General features: G+C 43.1%; 1 protein-coding gene across 2 annotated transcripts in view; it reads left to right on the top strand.

The window, feature by feature from the left end:
• The window catches only part of PLPP5 (phospholipid phosphatase 5), a 42,023-nt gene extending 26,904 nt beyond the window's left edge, over positions 1-15,119 (top strand). For both annotated transcript variants that reach the window (XM_073588827.1, XM_073588826.1), the window contains exons 3-8: positions 2,161-2,269; positions 4,180-4,270; positions 5,098-5,161; positions 5,693-5,817; positions 6,076-6,246; positions 8,369-15,119. In XM_073588827.1, the coding sequence (XP_073444928.1) occupies positions 2,161-2,269; positions 4,180-4,270; positions 5,098-5,161; positions 5,693-5,817; positions 6,076-6,246; positions 8,369-8,538 (730 nt within the window). In that variant the 3' untranslated portion in view covers positions 8,539-15,119. The remainder of the gene's footprint in view (positions 1-2,160; positions 2,270-4,179; positions 4,271-5,097; positions 5,162-5,692; positions 5,818-6,075; positions 6,247-8,368) is intronic.
• Positions 15,120-17,057: the final 1,938 nt, after the last annotated feature.

Genomic DNA, 17,057 nt, shown 5'->3' with positions numbered 1-17,057 from the left:
TTATTACACTTGGGGTTATTTAGTTTGGAGAATCGAAGGCTTAGGGGTGATCTTATTACAATGTATAAATATATGTGGGGACAATACAAAGACCTTTCTAATGATCTTTTTACTCTTAGACCTGTGACGGGGACAAGGGGGCATCCTCTACGTCTGGAGGAAAGAAGGTTTAAGCATACTCACAGACGCGGATTCTTTACTGTAAGAGCAGTGAGACTATGGAACTCTCTGCCATATTATGATGTAATGAGTGATTCACTACTAAAATTTAAGAAGGGACTGGATGCCTTTCTTGAAAAGTATAATATTACAGGGTATATACACTAGTCTCCTTAATATTGCGTTGATCCAGGGAGCTAGTCTGATTGCCGTATGTGGAGTCAGGAAGGAATTTTTTTCCCCAATGTGAAGCTTACTGTTGCCACATGGGTTTTTTTTGCCTTCCTCTGGATCAACATGTTAGGGCAAGTTAGGATAGGATATGGGTTGAACTAGATGGACTTAAAGTCTCCCTTCAACCTTAATTACTATGTTACTATGAAGAGAGACAAAGCTGCAAATGGTAACAAGCAGGATACAGACGTCTGTAAAATACTAAAGAGCCATTTGAGTAGACGATGGAGAATGGTGATTTGCAAATCACTAATGTCATTGGACAGAGTCTTCAAATCGAGGAACATTTTAGTCAACGAAGACACAGCTTGTGCATAGTTCGGTCTCTTCTGTGGTAACATATCGATACAAGACTTTGATTATAAAGAAACAAGACAGAAGAATCAACACCTTTGATATGTTGCATTGGAGAAGGAAGTTCTCAATACCATGTCTGGGAAGAAGAGCAAACCAATTTTCTAACACCCCAAGCCGGACATGTCACTCGACACAAGGATCCCATAGCTACGGCTTGCCTAATTTGCTCTCTTCATATATCTAGTTTAGTCTTTTCTGTGACATTGATGCCAGTTATCCCACCGTGGAGGTAGTCGGGTGCAGTTCACATGATGTACATGTGTTACATATAAATTGTATAGTAGTTTTTTTGTTTGTTTGGTTTTTTTTTTCTTATCACTGTCCCCATGACATCGCAAAAAAGTTTCTTGTAAATGTAATGTCAGCCTTTGTCTCTGTCCAGGACTATGGAAATGGCCATCAGTGGCTGAGCTTTATAAAAAGGGAATCTGTGATGAGGGTTTTGCTACTCCCATCTGAGAGCAGTTTGATTTAGGAGCAGATGCCCTGATTCCTGCAACGTCACTTGCATTACTGGATGCTTTGGATTAAAAATGATTTGTTTTCACTGAATGCTGAGCTGTGCATAACCCCGCCCACACCACTGATTGGCTGCCTTCTGCCTATGCACAGTGTACATACAGCCAGTCACAGGTGGGGGGTATGGTTGGGCTACCTGGAAGCAGGGCAATTAGTCCTCTAGTGATCTCCCCCGGTTAAAAGCTTTTTATAAAAACTGCACTTGGCAGCTCTGTTAATGACACTGCTGGAATCAGGATCTTGGTCTCTACTTTATTCCTGTTCTCGGCTTGGTGGGACAGATTCCCTTTAATTCTTCTAGAATTGCTATAACTGTCATTCACCTATGAGGAATTTGGAAACACCGTAGCTCGTCCAGTGTATATGAATCCCTCTTCAGAGATCTGCATGCTGTTCATATGCTGCAGTAGGGCTTGGACAACGTTGGAGGATAGTCCTCCTCCTTGAACCAGAACAGAAAGTTTGAGTTCTAGCAGACAGCAGTCCTGATGGACTACCATTTATGGCTGCCATGTAATATTATGTTTCCACTGCTGAGTGAATGTCTAGTTGGCCGGAGCTCCCCCCTGGTCTTGTTTCTGGTTCTTCTTGCAATAATCAGATTTCCATCTTCTGCTTTACTGGTAATATTACCCATATCTGAAAACCTGGAGTACCAGCTTGTCACTACTATTCCACTCCCGTGATTTGTAAAGCAGATAGAATTTTACCTTTTGCCTCCTCGTAGAATTTGGAGAACAATGGATGTTTTGGAATAACAGACCATCATAGAAGGTTCTGTGTATCTTGTTAAAAGAATAAATGGCTCCTCATCACTGCGTGCTGAACTAGTGCAATTTTGCTGGGATGTTAAATTTTTTTTTTTTTTTTTTTTCTTCCCCTTTTCTGTAGGATAACCGAAATGCTGCATCCGTTCCAGCGAGTTATACAGCCAGAAGAGATGTGGCTGTACAGAAATCCCTATGTAACGTCTGATCGGGTGCCCACCAACAGCATGTTTGTACGTGGGTTTTTTTTTAGTTGAGGCTACTGGCCAATCCTTTGGACTATGAAAATTTATTAATGTCCTAAATTTGGACTGTGTGAAACTCAAGAAGATGTTAGAGATCGAAAACATTCACTTGTCCCCCATGTCCAGAGGCCATGAAGGTAGTCCATGGCTGACGACTAGGGGCCTGCAAACCTTCTACCTGCCGGAATCCCCGGTTCTGTATGACTTCTTGATGCATAATGTCTTGCTGGGCTTGCTAATCATAAGATGCAGGTAGGAGGAGGTTTGCAGGGCTCACATCCACCGGCCACTAAACCAGAGTCTTTCGAATCTCCTTAATAATCTATACAAAACTGGCAAATATTGTGCCAAACCTATTACTGTGGCACACACCAGATGAACAATTTGGCACATCTTGCCAGACCTATTTTGGTTGGTTTTCTCTCTTCGATCAATCACCCTTTGGTTGGACTACAACTTTACACTAGAATTGAACAAAAGTTATGTAGGGCCCCAGTCCAGCGGCCACATCGGTAGCCTGTGGCTGGCTACCAGAGCACTATGATCCTTGTGCTACCTGCGGCATCCACAGCGCCTCTAATGTACGGTAGGTCTTCGCGACATCATGTGTGCATCCCAACACAATGATGCCCCAGGTAGTGGTCCCGCATCCATAGATGTGGCTTCAACACCAGGGTCTTGCTAATGTTTTTGCTCCACTGTGGTAGTGATGAATTCCACACCTAAATCTAGGCTGCTTTACAACTTCTTTGCCATTTACTATTTCAGTTTTCTTATTTTTAACGCTTTATTGTCTGATTTTAGACATTCTATATCTCATGTTAGGTCAAAGGTCTGTGTGATTTAGGCTTCTGTGCTAGTGATTGCTGGGCAGGCATTGTTACCTGGCCTACAATATTTTATGGGCACAGCAGTATGGAAAGCTGCAATGTATCTTCTCGGATATACGACGGGGGGGAATTTACTCTTGGGTTTTGTGTCCTACATCAGTCTTGCACTTGGTTCAGTTGAAGTAAGATGTGCCACATTCTGTTCAGCGTGCGTCCTATAAATGGTGCGTTGTAGTCTAACCAAGCGTCGGCCTTGTGCTGATTTGTGATATATATATATATATATATATATATATATATATATATATATATATATATTCTCTTGTAGAAGGGGAAAGTGTGTAACACTAAGGCTATGTGCACTCGGAGTTTTTTGGCTCTGCAGATTTTGTAGTAAAAACAGCAGATAAATCCGCAACGCACCTAAATCTGCTGCGGACCCGCAGCTGCAGAAACGCTGCGGATCCGCAGCAGAATCCGCACCGTGTGCACACACCCTAAGGCCACGTTCACACGTTGAGTATTTGAGGTTTTTTTACCTCAGCATTTGTAAGCAAAATCCGGAGTGGAGCAATACTGTAAGAGGGAAAGTATAATGGAAACCCGTCACCACTTCTGTATTTATCACCCACTCCCTATTTTGGTTTACAAATGTTGAGGTCAAATACTGACCAAATACTGACCAAATACTGAACGTGTGTGAACATGACCTTGGATTTGGATTTTTTTTTTTTCCCTTAAAGCAAGCCAAAAACTGAAAGGGGGGTGGAAAGTATTCATGAAAAATCCTCATTTTTGTGTTCTCTGCTGTTGTGCTATGCTTCTCCATGGTAACAGACTACAGACATGGTGTGTAGTCTGATCCTTCACTCTTATACTCCCTTCCATCTGTATCCCTTTTTTCTTTTTTCTTTTTTTTTTCCTTTCCTAACCATTCACTGTATTTACACCCCTTACAAAAAGCAATATCTTTCTGGGCAAAGTATATGTTTGTGCATATTGTGTGCACTGAAATCTAATTGTATGTTTTTTATATCCTTTTTTTTTTTTGTCTCCCTTCTACTCTAGCTGATTTCGTTCATGGCCCCCATTTGTGTCGTGGTTGTAGCGCGTCTTTGCCGGAGAGCGGACCTTACAGATTCTAGAGAAGCCATATTTGGTAATCTAAGCAATAGCCTTAAAGTTTTTAACAATTTTTTTATTTTTTTTCCCATGAAAATAATAAACTTTTTTTTAAAAATATCTTATCAGAGAAATCTTCTTCTTTCTTGTCCTTGATTGAAACCTGATTTTTAAATTACTGAGAGTCCTATGAGTAGCATCTGTCATCTCCTAGCAGAGAGGAGGGGAAGAGCAAGAGGCAGAGCTCCTATCTTCTCCTCGCCTACCTTCTACATAGAATCTTTTTATTTTTTTAACTACCATTTTTTTATTTCACTAATTCGTAGGGGTAAAAGAAAAGCCAGGTGTTAGGCTTAATAATAAAACTGTGTATGCAGGTCCTTTGCAGGTCTGGGTGGTCTTGATGCCCCTTTTTTCAATCCTCTCCTTCTTGCTGCCCTAGAGATAGCAGAGTAACGTGCACGGGAGCTGGAAGCCGAAAATATTCAGATATCTTTAATTGGCGCCATTTCCAAAGTTGTTCTGTTTTTGTTTTTTTTCTTTGTATTTACCAATTAGAGCCAAAAAAAATTGGTTGTAGAGTGTACACATAATGATAGAAATTACCCAGTCAGTAATTTCTAAGACCAACAAAGGAAACATTGCTGACTTAATTTTTTTTTTCCAGTTGTCCCAACACCTCATGGAAAATGAAGCCTTACAGGTGTCCATTTAATTTAATGTACAGATGAGGCGTTTCTAGCCCCTCTGATCCCTAATAAAGGAGCCTGCCCTAGTTCTGCTGCACAGAATGTTATTGTTTTTCACCTTGCACCCACAGAGGACTGGCGCGTTTTGTATATAACTGTCTTCTCTTCCCTGCAGCTGCCAGCCTCTCCCTTGGTCTGAATGGCATCTTCACCAATACAGTAAAGCTGATAGTTGGAAGGTGAGTGCCGTCCAGCTGAGGTATCGGTTCTTCATGGGAATCTGGTCCATAGGCACCATATATAAGCCAATAACACAGCATTTAGGATGTCCACGATTACAAAAAACATGGCTGTGTCTTTTCAGTGACAACACCACCTGGCTATGTGAAAGATATCGTAGCTTGGCGCCGTTAACTTTAGTAGGGCCTAGTTGCAATATCTGGAACAACCCATGGTTGGGGGGGAGGATTAATTTCTGTAATAAGCATTTAGCACATAAATTAACTTACGTCCAAGTGGGTCTACTCCCTGTATGTTTCCGTTTTTTAACACTCATTCGGACCTAACTTTTGTTAACTCATTAGTTGGCAAATACTTTAATTGCTAATATTTTTGCAATAGAGGCGTAAATTGGGGAAAGAAAATAAATGTTCTGCTCTGCAGCCACAATCGGGGGGAGAATTTTAGTAACCTGTCCTCTTTTTAAGGGGAAGTCTAAGATTGAGAATATTGCTTTGGCTAGTGAAACTTTTTTTTTTTTTCTGTTTTAGGCCCCGTCCAGACTTCTTCTTCCGCTGTTTTCCAGATGGTCGTGAGTCACCAGGACTCGACTGTACAGGAGACCTAGAAACTGTGATTGAAGGAAGAAAAAGTTTTCCCAGTGGCCATTCCTCATGTGAGCGCACTGCCTCCTCCTTCTACACTATATAAAATAATGGCTTCATGTATTTTTGTTGGTGCCATTTCCCCATCTGTGGCTGTCCGGTTTTAATAGAGCAGGCTGGATATTCACGTTTTCAATAAGTGACCCCTGGCTAGAGGTATATATGGGGTCTGTATGTTGGCATGCGGTGGCATTTGTCAGATTACTTATTTATTTTTTTGCAGTAGTTCTCTGAAAAATACAAAAATGTGGTCTATTTCTTTTATCCAGTTGCCTTTGCAGGGCTGGGCTTTACTGCCCTGTACATAGCTGGCAAGCTTGGAAGCTTTTCCCCTGGTGGTCGTGGCCATTCCTGGAGATTGTGCAGCTTCCTATTTCCTCTTCTGTGTGCTGCCTCCATTGCTCTGTCCCGGACCTGTGACTACAAGCACCACTGGCAGGGTAAGGACATCGGTGCGGCTATAAGTGCTCAGATTAAACTGCTGAGCTTTTTGCATAATGGTACACTGGACAAAAGTATTGGTACACACCTCAGTGATTTCACACTTTTCAGTCACTTGGATGAGTCTGGGTTTGGCAAATGCCAGGAGAACGTTCCCTGCCTGAATGCAATGTTCCATCTGTCTAGTTTGGAGGAGGGATAAAGATAGGGGGTGGTTGGTCTGGGAGCGGCCAAGGCTCTTTAGTTCCAGTGAAAAAAGTCTTTTGCTGAGGCAATATTATAGGCAATTTTATCTCCCAACACTGCCCTTTTATGTTTCCCATGACTGTGCCCATTGCACAAGGTCCTTAAAGACATAGGTGGAGTTTGGTGGAAGAACATGACCGGTCTCGCAGATCCTGGACCTCTGTCCCATCCAACACCTTTGGATCAACTAAAATGAAGGTGAAGCTGGGCTCAATCTCCAACATCTGGGTCTGACCTCCCAAGTGATCTTCTGAATGAAGGTGTAAAAATTCCCATAGGCATCACTAAAATCTCATAGAAAACCTTCCCAGATGAGATGAAGCCCTGATCTGTAAAGGAAACAAACTCCATATTGATGCCTATGGAAGTGGATCATGATATTAGAAAATCCCCCTATAGGTCACAATACTTTTTGTCGTTGGGTTCACACTTGTTTTCCTTGTCCATATCATTGGCAACCAAGGTCTCGGTCTACAATGGTTCCTTCTGCCCTTTAGACACCTGCAGCGGACAATAGTTTGCGCTTTAACGTGCTGCCATCTTTATATGTAATCGTATGACAAACCTTTTCTAAAATCCTTCTTGGCATTGCACACTATATACAAGCTGCCTTGCAGGAGATGAGGAGGTAGTCACTTGGCAGCAGCGTCCCAGTGCCTTTTAAAGCTTTCCAAAGATGTCCTTGGATGTAAAGGAAGGAGGTAATAGTTTGTAAAGTAAATGATCTTGAAGGAATGAGGAATGTGGAGCTTCTGAGCAGAAGTCATGGTGGCTTTGCCGATAAAGCTGCCCATTCAGCCTCTGACATTCCTGAGGGTGGATTGTCATCTCAAGCCTATCCAAGTTTGTGTGCTCGGTGATGTTGGCTGCCCCTGGCAGTGGCTTTTGGCGCATGTGCAGGGCACCTATGAAACTTGAGTAAGTAGACCAAACTTCACCGAGGATCGGCAGAAACTAGAAGACAAGGGGCTTGAGATGACAACTTGTCCCGTCTTTAGACATGTTAATTAAACCAGAATTGGTGAGTTTACAGTGTGACTACCATGACTTTTCTGATAATTCTGTGGTTCTTACAGTTACATATAAGACCACACTTAGAAATTGGAAAAGTTTAGGTAAAAGCTTGTGTTGGCTGTGTTGGGGAACCCGCCTCTAAGCTATCCTCCCTGTGTGGAATCAATAACATCCGTGTGTTACTCACTTGGTCAACATTCATGGTACGGGGTAAGGGCTGCAATATCTGAACCGGCTGTGGATCTCCTGACCAGGAGACACATGACTGTTGCATTTGAGGGCAAGAGACCCATGGCCGGTGCGGACATCACAGTACATTCTCAAACTACTTATGTTCACTGTGTCACACACCCACATCCAAGGCCTGGTCGGTTTCCCCAGTAATAGTCTATCATCTGGGGTTACCCGTAGAGGTAAGCTGGGTGGTCTAAACTAGACAGAGTAAATTCTTTATGTCCTGTTCAGTCTTTTTGCGTCTATGATCTATTGTAACATCTAAAAACAAAAGCATGGCACTCACCAATTTTCTGTGGTATTTAATCAAACAGCGGTGTAACGGCAAAATGCCACCTAGGACGGGAGGTGATGGATGGCTATGGCTGTTTTGTGTGGGGTAACTTTGACTGGCCACCATGCATCTCCCTCCCGCATTGCCTGGTGTGTGTGGTTACACTGCTGTTTGATAAAATGACACAGATTGACTAGTGTATGCTTTATCCCATTACAAGTTTTCTTCTACCGTTTCAGCAGCACCACCAACCATCTGTTAAAGACATATCTGGGAGCAATTGTGATTTATCCATAAGATGGTGCTGTGGTCCGTTTCACTAATTGGTCATTGTTCTCCTTCTCCTCTTCCAGATGTGGTGGTTGGCGCCATTATCGGATTCTCCTTCGCTTACCTCTGCTACAGACAGTATTACCCTTCATTATCAGACAGAGATTGTCACCAGCCATACAGGAATAAGGGACGGGTGTCGGCGGCTCAGGAGAGGAAGCTGAGCACCCCGGGGTACACTCTGGACGTATAGGGGGACAAGGACACTATAGCAGAGACTCTTGCATTCCTTATTTATTGACTTTCATCTGCTTCTGATGTACAAAGGTGTGACTGTGGCGGTCTCAGGAGCAAATCTGATTTTTATTTTTTAATAGTGGATTTGCATTTAATCTAGTCCTTTTTGGCGCATCGGACGGAATCGACCCGGATCAGGCTATAGTTACAATAGCAAGACTTGATCTTTGTCATGGCGTCTACATCCAGGTCGGTGCTGTCAATATTTTTTAAATGGTTCTGTAGCCATGTGTAGAGGGTCATATAGGACTGGGACATGCGCCGTGTGTGTGAAGATCACACAGTGCTGGATTTAAAGGGATCATCCACTCAACCTTGTTCGGTTTGCCTTATTAGGGCATCATGACCTTGCAACCTCTTAGTTTATATTAGAAGTTTTTTTTCTATGAAATAGGACTTGTATTGAACCCTGTATTCTCAGGAGAAGGCAATGGGTTCTGGAAGAAGATGCTAAGCACAACTTCTGTATGTTGGACCATGTATGTATGAGAAGGTGATTTTGCTTTCTAAGAGGAAGCATTGCTTTTTAACTTCTATGTATATAAAGCAGAATGTCCTGTATACCTATTAAGTGAAGGACCCCAGTCAATGTGAATGAGGAGTATTTTTGGATCGACAGTCCCTTAGAGCTGCAACTTTTGGCTTCAAACCAACCCTACGGAAGACTGGCGTGTAATGTCTTTTTAAGACTCGCTCTCCTCTGCATAAAAAAATCGATCTGATGTTGATCCAGAAAAGTTAATGCGAGTACGATGTGATTTTTCTCAACTAGCAATTACAAAATACTGTAATTCTGTCATTTAAAGCTAGTTTTCAAACAACGTATATAGCAATCTTGTATACAGGTCTAGATAGAATAGATGTATTATAGATATTTAATGTCACAAGCCCCCTACATATAATAAAGGAACACCCTTTAGTGGGAGTTTTTTTTTTTTTTTTTAAATAACCAGCTGAAATAAAGCAGACAGCTGTGGCTTATTAGTCTGGGAAGGGGCCAATATTAATAACAGCTCAACTGTCTGCATAGCCTTTACTGGTTATTAAAATGGGAGGGCCCCCAAACAAACAATGTGGGGTTCTCCCCCCTATTTGTAATTGTCAAAGGCTAAGCAGATGCTGCCGGCTGATATTAACCCCTTTCCTACATTAGACGTACTATTCCGTCCAGGTGACCAGGGACCTAAGTCCCAAGGACGGAATAGTACGTCTAATGCGATCAGCGGCGCTCACGTGGTGAGCGCCGCTGATCGCGGCCGGGTGTCAGCTGATTATCACAGCTGACACCCGGCGCGATGTGTCAGGGGCGGTCACGGACCGACCCCGACATATTAACCCCTGGCACACCGCGATCAAACATGATCGCGGTGAACCGGGGATTAAAGGAAGCATCGGCAGGGAGAGGGCTCCCTCCATGCTTGCCTGTGACCCCCACAGCAGCGCGATGTGCAGCACCGCTGCGGGGGTCGCTTTCCCTTCAGGTCCCCCGGATCCAATATGGCGACGGGGGCCTGCAGGGAGCTGGCTTCCTCACTGCCCGCAGAGTGCAGGCATGAGGAAGCCTGCAGCAGTGCCTGTGACAGATCACAGCGATCTGTGATGTGACAGATCAGCGATGTCCCCCATGGGACATTATAATAAAGTAAAAAAAAAAGTAAAAATAATTTAAAAAAAAAAAAAAAAATTCCCTAATTCTTTTTTTTTGAAAACAACAAAAAAATAAAAGTACACATATGTGGTATCGCCGCGTCCGTAATGACCCACCCTATAAAACTGTCCCATTAGTTAACCCCTTTAGCGAACCCCTTAAAAAATAAAAATTAAAAATGAAGCAAAAAATAATTTATTATCATACCGCCGAACAAAAAGTGCAATAACGCACGATCAAAAAGACGCATATAAATATCCATGGTACCGCTGAAAACGTCATCTTGTCCCGCAAAAAACGAGCCACAACACCACGTCCTCAGCAAAAAAATAAGTTATAGCTTGCAGAATAAAGCGATGCAAAAATAATTATTTTTTATATAAAATTGTTTTCATTGCATAAAACCGCCGCAACATAAAAAAAGACATAAATGTGGTATCACTGTAACCGTACTGACCCGAAGAATAAAACCGCTTTATCAATTTTACCGCACGCGGAATGGTGTAAACGCACCCCCCAAAAGTAATTCATGAAACGCTGTTTTTTGTTCATTCTGCGTCCCAAAAATCGGAATAAAAAGCGATCAAAAAATGTCACGTGCCCGAAAATGATACCAATAAAAACATCAACTCGTCCCGCAAAAAATAAGACCTCACATGACTCTGTGTGTCAAAATATGGACAAATTATAGCTCTCAATATGTGGTGAAGCAAAAACTATTTTTACAATAAAAAGCGTCTTTTAGCGTGCGACAGCCGCCAAACATAAAAACCGCCATAAATAGTAAATCAAACCCCCCGTTATCACCCCCTTAGTTGGGGAAAAATAATAAAATAATTTTTTTTTTACTTTATTTCCATTTTCCCGTTAGGGTTAGGGCTAGGGTTAGGTTTGGAGTTAGAATTGGGGGGTTTCCACTGTTTTGGTACATCAGGGGCTTTCCAAACGCAACATGGCGTCCTATCTCAATTCCAGCCAAAAAAGTTAAATGGAGCTGCTTCCCTTCCGAGCTCTGCCATGTGCCCAAATAGTGGTTTACCCCAACATATGGGGTATCAGTGTACTCAGGACAAATTGCACAATAACTTTTGATGTCCTGTTACTCTTGGGAAAATAAAAATTGGGGGTGAAAAGATCATTTTTGTGGAAAAAATGATTTTTTTAATTGTACGGCTGTACGTTATAAACTTATGTGAAGCCCTTGGGGGTTCAAAGTGCCCACCACATATCTAGAGAAGTTCCTTGGGGGGTCTAGTTTCCAAAATGGGGTCACTTGTGGGGGGTTTCCACTGTTTAGGTACATCAGGGGCTCTCCAAACGTGACATGGCGTCCGATCTGGATTCCAGCCAATTTTGCATTGAAAAAGTCAAATGGCGCTCCTTCCCTTCTGAGCTCTGTCATGCGCCCAAACAGTGGTTTCCCCCCCATGTATCAGGTATCGGCATACTCAGGACAAATTGCACAATAACTTTTGCAGTCCAATTTCTCCTGTTACCCTTGGTAAAATAAAAAAATTGAACCTGAAGTAATTTTTTTTGTGAAAAAAAAGTTAAATGTTCATTTTTTTTTTTTTTGAACATTCAAAAAATTCCTGTAAAGCACCTGAAGGGTTAATAAACTTCTTGAATGTAGTTTTGAGCACCTTGAGGGGTGCAGTTTTTAGAATGGTGTCACTTTTGGGTATTTTTTATCATATAGACCCCTCAAAGTGGCTTCAAATGTGAGGTGGTCCCTAAAAATAAAATGGTGTTGTAAAAATGGAAATCGCTGGTCAACTTTTAACCCTTATAACTTCCTAACAAAAAAAAATTTTGGTTCCCAAATTGTGCTGATGTAAAGTAAACATGTGGGAAATGTTATCTATTAAGTTTTTTGTGTGCCATATCTCAGTGATTTAAGAGCATAAAAATTCAAAGTTGGAAAATTGCGAAATTTTCAAAATTTTCGCCAAATTTCCATTTTTTTTCATAAACGCAAGTTATATGAATGAAATTTTGCCACTAACATGAAGTACAATATGACACGAGAAAACAATGTCAGAATCACCGGGATTCATGGAAGCATTCCAGAGTTATTACCTCATAAAGGGACAGTGGTCAGAATTGTAAAAATTGGCCTTGGAGTTAACGTGCAAACCACCCTTGGTAGTGAAGGGGTTAATAAACTGGGAAGAGCCATGTATATTGGCCCCTTCCCAGACTATTAAGACCAGCCCTTAGCTGCCCCAGAAATGGCACATCCATTAGATGTGCCAATTCTGGCGCTTAGCCTTGATTTTTCCAATTGTCCTGATGCATTGGTAATGATATCTGTGTGCTGTACGTGTTTTAACATTACAAAGTATAGAAAAAGATCTGATTTATTTTCCCATACCGGAAAAGCACTGATGGCACATTGATCCAAACACTGATAATTTTATTTATTTTTTTTTTTTCCTTCCTGGTATCGACTTTATACGGACGGGGCCTAATAGGACGCGCTGACTATACTTCCTTCTCCATGCACAGCGGTCAAGTGGTCATTGTGTATAGTGTGCCAGTAGGAGCTGATGGGTCATGGGAGACCCAGAGAGCTCTGGTATGTGGACTGCATTTCCCCTGTAACTGGGACTAATATACGAGCCCCAATTACAAAGGAAATCAGATTAAATATTAGTATTTTTAAATAAATTAAATATTGAACATTTGTTACACAATAGGGAACTTTTTTTTATTTTATTTTTTTGTGGTCCTTTTGCGGTCATGGAAAAAAATGGTATAAACAGACACTTATTTCCTTTTATCTGCAAAAAAAATAAAAAATGACAAGAAGCTTTATCACAAAAAACATGCAAAAAGTACATGACTATCTAGAGGGAGAAAATTTTGTAGCTCTTTAGGCACATCTATTTTTTTTTTTTTTGTTCATCTCGTTTAGACAGGAATGGGAGGTAAGTTGCCTGGTCATGAACTAGTTAATTAAAAAGTAGTGATATGTTCTTTGAACTGCAGTCAAAGCAATGTTCTGATCCTGCTGTGTTAGGGCAGTTTCACACGTCCAGATAATTCCGGTACCGGAGCTGTCTGTGTGCATACGTATGCCATCCGTGTGTGCTGTCCGTGTTTTTGAAAAATTATTTTCAATGTTAACCCTTTGATGTTTGATGTCAATGTTAAACGCACACGGATCTCGCACACGGACAGCATCTGTGTGCGGTACGTGTTTACACGGGCCCATTGACTTGTATGGGTCCACGTGATCCGTGCTGTTGCACAAAAACGGACATGTCAGCGGGTTTTACACACGGTCCGTGAAAACGCGCTGACATCTGCATAGACACATTCATTAGAATGTGTCTACGTGTGTCAGTGTCTCCGGTACGTGAGAAAACTGTCACTACACGTACCGGAGACACTGACGTGTGAAACTGGCCTTAGAGATATTCTTTATAGCTGACCCACGGATGTAGAAAACTCATTACCTTCCCCAGGAGAGTGTTGTGGGCATGATTTGTGACCTCACAGCAAATTAAATGTTGGCACATTAATATTCATATATTCACTCAGTGCTGAAAAATGGTGAGCATTTTTATTTTCTGTTGTAATTGTGTTCTAAGAAGTAATGATGAGTGAATGTGCTAGGATAAGGTGTTATCTGATCATGCTCAGGTGCAAACCACATGATTTCAGCATGGTTGAATAATAAGTTTGAGTTCCTGCGGCTGTCAGGCAACCTCTCCTTGTGTTGTGGCTAATAGCTGCAAGTCATGCAGGTGTAGGGACTTGGAACCTATTTTTCGAGCACGCTTGAGTCACTCTGTTTAGCACCAGAGCATGCTCGCTCATCGCTAGTTATAAGCCCCCATCAGATGTGTCCTGTTACTACACTGTACAGCACCTGGCGATGCACCGGACTAGTCTTACGATCTACATCCTCCTGTGTAATGAGCCCAATTACGGTTATTAGTGGTGCGGTCGCTAAGGCCGTCACAATCAGTCTAGTGTTACAATCCATTTGCACAGTGGGTGGGTGTTCCTTTTTTGTGGGGTCTCAATTTCAAGTTTTGGGTTGCCTGGCCTTCAAGAAGTTTGGGAATTGCTGTATTTAACCAGAAGCCAGGGCCAATGAACTAACCTTCAGCTGGTCAGTGTTGTTTGAAAAAAAGTTTGCAAAGATGAATAGTACAAGTGACCATATTAGAAATTTTGTAAAATTTCTTGTTAAATATCCACTTATGAGCAACTTCTCCCACCCATCGTCCTGCCTCCCTTCAACTAAAAAGAAAAAAAAAGAAAGAAGGGCTCCATGTGTAGTGAGTGAACCAGATTGCACCTCCTACTTTACTTTATGGAGGGGAAGGAGTGGGAAGAGTGTGAGAATACAAGCACAGGCAGAAACTGTCTGCTTGTGCTGAAGTTGGGGGAGTGATTCACAGCTACACTGCTCAGTACCTACTGTAATGAACCCCATGCTGCTTCTTCGCCGCATGTCCAAAACAAAAACAAAGGGACCACTTCTATGCTATAAGGCATATTGACATGATTACAGTATGACAGTTCTGCCGAACATGCAGCTTTAGGAATTGAATTTTCTGGGAGAAGACATAAAATTAAGATTTTTTTTTTTCACGGGGGGGGACTCGTTCTATTACAGAAAAGTTACGTATTTTATAGGGACCATCCTGACCATGGTTGGGCCTAGGATCAGTGCTGCATATACACTATGTGATAAGGTGGTAGGTGTTGTGAGGGGCTGGTGAGGAGAACCATCTATGAATGTATCATGCTAATGTCCATCTACATTTCAGGATTACTGTGATTCTTTTTATAAACATAAATTTATACTTGTGTCCATCCATTTGGCTGCATTTCCATTTGTAAGATAAATAAAGATGTTGTGATTATTTTGACTTTATTTTTCTCCAGTCACCTTCCATGACAGCTACATTGGAGGATATCTTCCCTGCCCTAATTGGGGACAGGAACACAAAGAGGTTAAATACCCCTCCCCTTCCTGCAACCACCAGTGTTTTCCTGTCCCCTATGGGGCATGAAAAGGTCAACGATGGTGCTGCCGTGGCCTGCGATTGGGAGCACCCCACGTCCAGTACCTGCTGGGATACCTGTCAGAGGCCGGGCAGCCGAGGTCGGGGGCCTTGCTCTCCTCCTCCGGTGGCTGCTCCCGTCTCTGCCTGCATGGTGGGACTCGGGACTCTCCTGGGCCTCCTTCGGGGGTAAAGCGAGGCGGTGATGTGTGCGCCGGGGGCCTCCAGATAGCACGGAGAAGGAAGCCGGGGAGCTGCCGGTTCCTGGGGGCTCATGCTGGCCGGGGGTGGTGTTCCTCCACTTCGGGCGTTACTAGGCTTTCCACTGGGGCGCGTGTCGCTTCCGGTCTGTCCCTATGCGTTCCACGGTGGAGAGTGCGAGTTACTCCTGGGACCGGCGGTCACATTCTGGGGCGTCCTCATGTGCTTCCCCCCCATTGGGCCAAAGGGAGGAGGAGGTGCACAAACAACGCTGGACCCGCGATCTTTCAAGGTCCAGGTGAGGAGATCACCAGGTAAGACACCTGTCTGACACTGACTGTAGATGGCATGGACGGTGACAAGCCCTCTCTCTGCATCGTCGGAGCCCAGCGTACCCCCTCCTACTGTAAGTAGCAGGCGTCGGCCCTGGCTACCAAGCATTTATTTACTAAAATGGCTTAGCATACCTCTCTCTCTCTGATAGGGGGAGAAAAGATCTCTGACCCTGAGGACCAGCCACAAGTGTAAAATGTGTGCTGCCAGACTCCCTTGACATACGGGGAAAGCTCTGCCTGTCCTGTATGGAGAGGTCTTTCGCGCTGAGCAGCCCTCTCTCCTGGATAGCATCAAATCCCTCATAATACAGGAGGTTCACTCCTCCATGGCTCCCTTCTCCCAGAACACCTCCCTCTAGGAGGGGGAAGAAAGCTCTGATAGAATCAGACTCAGGTGAAATTCATATGTATGTTTCTTCAATGGCAGAATAAACTTTTGTAAGCATTTTTTTTTCACCCGGATTGGATGCTGCTCCTCTACATTATTTGTTTGGCATTTTTATGTCCATTTGGGTCTCTGGACTGGAAGCGTGCATCTCCAGCATGATCCTGTATGTGCTGTCGGCTGTTTCTTCATTTTTCAGGCGAAATTCAGTCCTCGGATTCAGAGGACGCTCGGGAGATTGAGGGTTCCTCTTCCACGTCCACCCCTAAAATTAGGGAACAAAAAAATATCACTTGGTTCCGGGAATGTGGGTGAGCTAATCAGCATGGTTAAGAGCACCATAGGGGTGGAGGAGGAAGAAGTTAAATACACGGTACAGGACGAGATGTTGGGATGAAGCCCAAAGAAGGTGTCCTGTACACGAGAATGTACAGAATCTGATCCTCCATAAAAGGCCTACCTAAAAAAAAGCCTATTCCTTTGATGGCTCCTCCCAGCTCAAAGATCCAATGGATCAAGGAAAAATTTTTTTTTTTTTTTTTTGAAAGCTTATCAAGGAAGTCCTGGGACACCTCTACAAATCTGCTAGAAGCTAATATAGCTTTTACATACCCTGTCTCTATGATTACGCACAGACTCGGGGCACCTCAGGGGAAAAGATACCTGACTCCCTACCCCTACTGCAGAAAGCAATGAGGTTCCTAGCTGATGCTTCCGCTGGCGGTCGCTAAACAACTTGAGACCAGGGCGGAAGACCAGCCTGTAATTTGCAGGTCTCGGGTAATTCCTTAATGCACCGGCTCTTCTAGGCTGAGCGTGACTGCTCTCGCCAGGTCCGGGTAGCCGCAAAAGCGGCCGTCCTTTCTAACTCCTCTAGAGGAG

The sequence above is a fragment of the Dendrobates tinctorius genome, unplaced genomic scaffold (genome assembly GCF_039654945.1).
Source record: "Dendrobates tinctorius isolate UK_male_01 unplaced genomic scaffold, ASM3965494v1 ptg000104l, whole genome shotgun sequence".
NCBI lineage: Eukaryota > Metazoa > Chordata > Amphibia > Anura > Dendrobatidae > Dendrobates > Dendrobates tinctorius.
Note: the sequence above shows the minus strand (reverse complement) of the source record. Positions and strands in the feature narration are given on the sequence as shown.